The following is a 4,665-nucleotide window of genomic DNA, read 5'->3' on the forward strand; positions in this document are numbered from 1 at the left end:
TTAGGCATGTTTTCAGGCCTTTAACTGTTTTACGTTGTTGACCATGTTTCCATATTATTATGTCTATTTCGTATTACTTTGATCATATGAATTATGTGCATGATTACTAGATAGATAGAAGGCGTTCTGGGTCTTCGAGTTCGGGAATGCTCTTCATGGCTAGGGCCCCGGTTCGGGTCATGACAATATTACTAGATCCATTCCAGTTGATGTGACAACATATCCTTTTTAGTCTATTCTGAGAAGAATGTAGTTTATGAATTCGGGAATTAGTTCTTTTTAAGTTATATCTATAGAATGAACGTTAAGTAAGCATGATTCATCCCTATCAAAGTAGTTCTCTTGCCTAGTTCAGTCTGTAATTTTTTTTTTCCACAAAAAGCAGCAGGACAGCAGGTACCCAATCAGCGTAGTTGATTAATTGAACTCAATCACACATATTTAACAAGTCTGAGCACAAACCTCATACTCGGCACACAGATGTTGACTTTGTGAATCAAAATTTGATATGTACAACATAGCATCCACCCTTTTGAAATGGAATCATCTTTATATTCTTTTAGGACCCAATACCAGACTAATAATGCCAGGCCACAATATCAAACTACTAATACCAAACTTTCACCAGCAGACACACACCAAAAGCAAGAGAAGTTCTACTAACAGATTGTTACTACCAACAAATCAAGAAACGAAAATTGACCTTGATTGTTACTACCAACAGATGGACGATTTCCTTGTTGATTAGCAAACGCTTCTCCTGATGAATGAACATTGAATCCTAACATATTAGGATCAAGTGTTAATCCTGGATTTAGACGCTAAAGTTGTGCAAAGATGTTCATTGTAACTTCTCGTTCAATGACATCTCTTTGAGCATTCATTCTTTTTTGCATCCTCTCTTCTAGATCATCCAATCTCTTCTCCACCAGTTCATCAGATTTTGAAGAAGATCCAGAATCACTTGCTTTTTGTTTTATAAGAGTCTTGATAACACCGCCTCCGAGTAGTCTTACTCGACCATGATGATCAGGCCCCATAACTTTTGTGAATGCATCAGTTGATTGAGTACTATCTTCAATTTCTTGAGTCTCTACTCTCTCCATTTCAACCTACACATTATATTTAAGAGAAATTATATTTAGTTGATTCAATATTTAAGAAAACAATGATCTTGATCAATTTTGAAATAGAAAATTTTATACTATTTTGTTTGTGATCTCTTCAGATAGGTCCTTATATATTCGATTAGGTTTCCTTGTTCTAGTAGCCACAAAGAACTTCTTATTCGACAAAGCACCAGAATTTTTCGTCTTTTTTCCCTAGTTACATGCAAGTCAGCATTAAAATATTATCAAGTAAACTCAACAAGTTCATAGTAACAATATGAGAAAACACCAAACCTTGCGAATTAAAGCAAAACTTGTTTTGCCCATAGTGTGTGGATACTTAAACTTTTTTCTGTTTTCTTTGTTAGTTTTGAAAGTATTCTGCAAATCAATATTTATGAATAAGTTTTCAATAAAAAGATTGAGGAAGTGAAGGTTTAAACACACAAAATTTGATGCCTTTTATTGAAAGAAAGAACAACATAAAAAGGAAGGTCAGGTGTGATGAATTCAATAATAAATGCATGCTAATAATAATATAACAGTTCTCCATATTGATATCATACCTCAGCTTCTTCTAAATTCCAATACGCAAGGATATCATCAAATATAGGTTCTGGAACAGAGGTAGGCCTTTTTTCCCTTCGAATTTCATCATTGGGGTAGGCATAAAAGTGATCTTTCTTGAGTCTAGACTTACACCCTCTAAACGCAGCATCAATTGATCTAATAGCCCAATCTTTTCCATTGTTGAGAATGTCATATTTCTCCTATAATTTGGTTGAATTGGGTTAGTGTAAAAACTATGAAAAGCATTCAAGTAGAAATCAAAATATTGATAACTTAGAACCTGAATATAGCTCCACATTTTATCGTGTGTCTTCAACTTTGTCCAAGTGAGATTAAGAGGACAAAATGTCTCATTCCTTGCCAATGTGCCAAGAAAGCTGAAAAATTCAGTGACCACTGCTTTAGTTGGACCAATAGGATGGTTCAACTTATTTAGCACTATCAGTTGACGGTCAGTCCGTCCATGCACTACTTGCATTTGTGTAGCGCCTCTTTTTCTTTTATTAGTTGAAGGGCCTACAATAATATCAACAACAAAATTACTAAAATGCAGACAGTTTTTGAACTAGTATGAACTAAAATATATATATTCTTGCCTGCTCTAGATTGTTCATTTACTTGTAAATTAGGAAGTTGTGACTGATCTTGCTGCACTCGTTCAACTGTGGGTTGTGATGCACGAATGGTGGAGTCTAGAAATTCTTGTCGCACTTGCTCCTCTACTGGTGCTGCAACAGAGGTGGAATCCGGAGACACCTGTTGCACTTGTTCTGATACTTGAGATATAGCTGGCACATGTTACACTTGTTCTGGTACTTGAGATATAGGTGGAACGTTGTTTGACTTCTCCTTCTGCTTTTGATTCTTTTCCTTTGCATTTATGTAGCCTGTGTTCGTCTTCTTCTTCTTCTGCTTCTTTTATTCGAGTATTTGTTTGTTTCGTAGAGCTGCTAGTGATCCAGCTGAAAGAAAGTTTTTAGGTTTCTGATGATTTCTCGAACACCCTTTTTGATTCATGATTCTTTAAGTCTCTGTAAGATCAAGAGCAAAAATGTTAGGTTAAGCTGGTTAAAATAACAAAGAAAAAGTTATTTCTACTGACCAGAACCTTTTCCTGATAACATGCATTGTGATAGTAGTACTATGCTATACAGAATCGATGGGAAGAGAATTTCTTAGGATGTGTTGAAAAATATTTGCAAGGAATCCACAGAGTTTTAGTTTTTAATTCTGAAAACACTTTAGCAATATTTGCAAAGATCAGACGGAGTTACGTTTTATTCGATAATAATAAATAAAAATATGATCATGCACACAATTATCTTGCACCAATGTTGGCCAATTGTCTGCACACACACAAAACAAACAATCGATTACATGAAAGACTAATAATTAATCAAAAGAGTGGTTAATTAAAAGAGTTAGAAACATTAGGAATCAACCGATGAAGAGCCATAATTTGTAGATGCAGTATTGTTGAAAATAAAACTTCAGTTAAAACTACTTAATATATTGAGATATATCCAACTAAAAGTTCAAAGTATAATGTCCAGATCCTAAGAATCTTATGAGGATGCCAACAGATTTCGAGTGTCAATCATTCTAGAGCTAAATTTGGGTATTATATTGTATAGGTAAGGCCTCTAAGTGTTCAAATCAAGATATACAACTACTGAAACATGCAGGAATGCAGATCAAACAATGCACGCAGGAATGCTGATCAAACAATGCAAAATTCTTGTCACTTATTAAAGAAAAAGGATCTTATACGTATGATAACTATATAATTAAAATTTAAATCGAACCAAAGGTATCAATAACAAGGTGAAAAGAGACCAGAACAAACACATATATAGAAAAAAATACCAAAAGCGAGATCAATGTTTGAAGAATAAGCTGAAATTTTATGTATAATATACCAAGTGGCGAACAAAAAAAAAAAAAAGAGGGGAAGCATTATATAAATAAGGCTTATTCAATCAACTTCCCGGCCTACACAACACTTGCGACGAAAAAGTGAATGTTGTAATTCATTGTATTGATATGACTGGAAAAGCAGAATCACAACAAAATATTGTTCTCTATGGCTCCAGAACGATTATTCTGGGTGCAGTGAAACAACTTTTAAGGTGAAAAGATGGACGATGCTCCCAGCCGCTTAAGGCAATGAAAGTATGCAACAAACACAAAGTCATGGACAGAAAGTTGAACAATAGTGTAAGGCTAGGAGACACTGCACGACTCGAGCCAGAGAGCTCTTGGCAATTCCAAGACCAAGAAAAGGACTTCAATCTTTTAATCAAAAATTTGTTGTAGCTAGCCAAGACACGTGCAGCTTGCCTTATCACAGGCATCAAAACGAATTTCTTAGCATAATAAGGTTTCATTCTTTGTCTAAATGAGATGAATCTATAACTTATTTCATGTTTTAAAAAGACCATACCTCTATTTTAAGGCAAAGCAATGACTATGGACTAAACATTTGTAATTCCGGCACTACAAGGTCGTATCAAAAACATAAAACTGAGCATTTTCAAACCAACACACATATACTGCACAAGCATAAAGACAAAACAGTACAAAGCAAGGTCTAAAGTGGCATGGATAGCTTACCCTGATGCTTAGACCAATAAAGAATAGGCAACAAGTGAATAGCTTGAGAAACCAGTAAACATGCAAACTTTTCTCATACTAATTATCACAACAAGTAAATAATGTCTCCCAGGTGAGTATTATTTCTTTTGAGTATACAGACCTCAAAAACTCCTTGAAGCTGATGAGTTGAGTAGTTGTACAAGAAAAGAGGCAATCTAAGTATGATTTGCCTAACGGAGTCCCTATAACGTGATGGCAAGCTTGAAATATAATCGTGGTAGTAGATATTAGACAAAAGCACCAATCTTGAAAGAACAAAGAGCATAAATTTTCACTGATCAATAAATAAACTTGCCTCAATACTAAAATGATTGATAACCACAAATCTTAA

The 4,665-nt window shown here is 34.6% G+C and overlaps 1 protein-coding gene across 1 annotated transcript; it reads right to left on the reverse strand.

Moving 5' to 3' along the window:
* Positions 1-821: 821 nt before the first annotated feature.
* Positions 822-2,157, reverse strand: LOC124898445. Its single transcript, XM_047412093.1, has 5 exons — positions 1,960-2,157; positions 1,676-1,879; positions 1,404-1,490; positions 1,206-1,322; positions 822-1,112 (listed from the first exon to the last, which is right to left on the reverse strand). Exons 1-5 carry the CDS (start codon positions 2,155-2,157, stop codon positions 822-824), a joined length of 897 nt encoding a protein of 298 aa, XP_047268049.1.
* Between the last annotated feature and the right edge of the window lie 2,508 nt (positions 2,158-4,665).

Source organism: Capsicum annuum, chromosome 5 (assembly GCF_002878395.1).
Source record: "Capsicum annuum cultivar UCD-10X-F1 chromosome 5, UCD10Xv1.1, whole genome shotgun sequence".
In the NCBI taxonomy this organism is placed as follows: Eukaryota; Viridiplantae; Streptophyta; class Magnoliopsida; order Solanales; family Solanaceae; genus Capsicum; species Capsicum annuum.

What these genes read in the sequence shown, in the direction of transcription:
- LOC124898445 (XM_047412093.1), bottom strand. Translation starts at nt 2,157, where the DNA reads ATGCAAGTAGTGCATGGACGGACTGACCGTCAACTGATAGTGCTAAAT. An exon ending in AAATGTGGAGCTATATTCAG is followed by an intron (nt 1,880 to 1,959) that starts GTTCTAAGTTAT and finishes ACCAAATTATAG; the next exon opens with GAGAAATATGACATTCTCAA. An exon ending in GGAATTTAGAAGAAGCTGAG is followed by an intron (nt 1,491 to 1,675) that starts GTATGATATCAA and finishes ATTGATTTGCAG; the next exon opens with AATACTTTCAAAACTAACAA.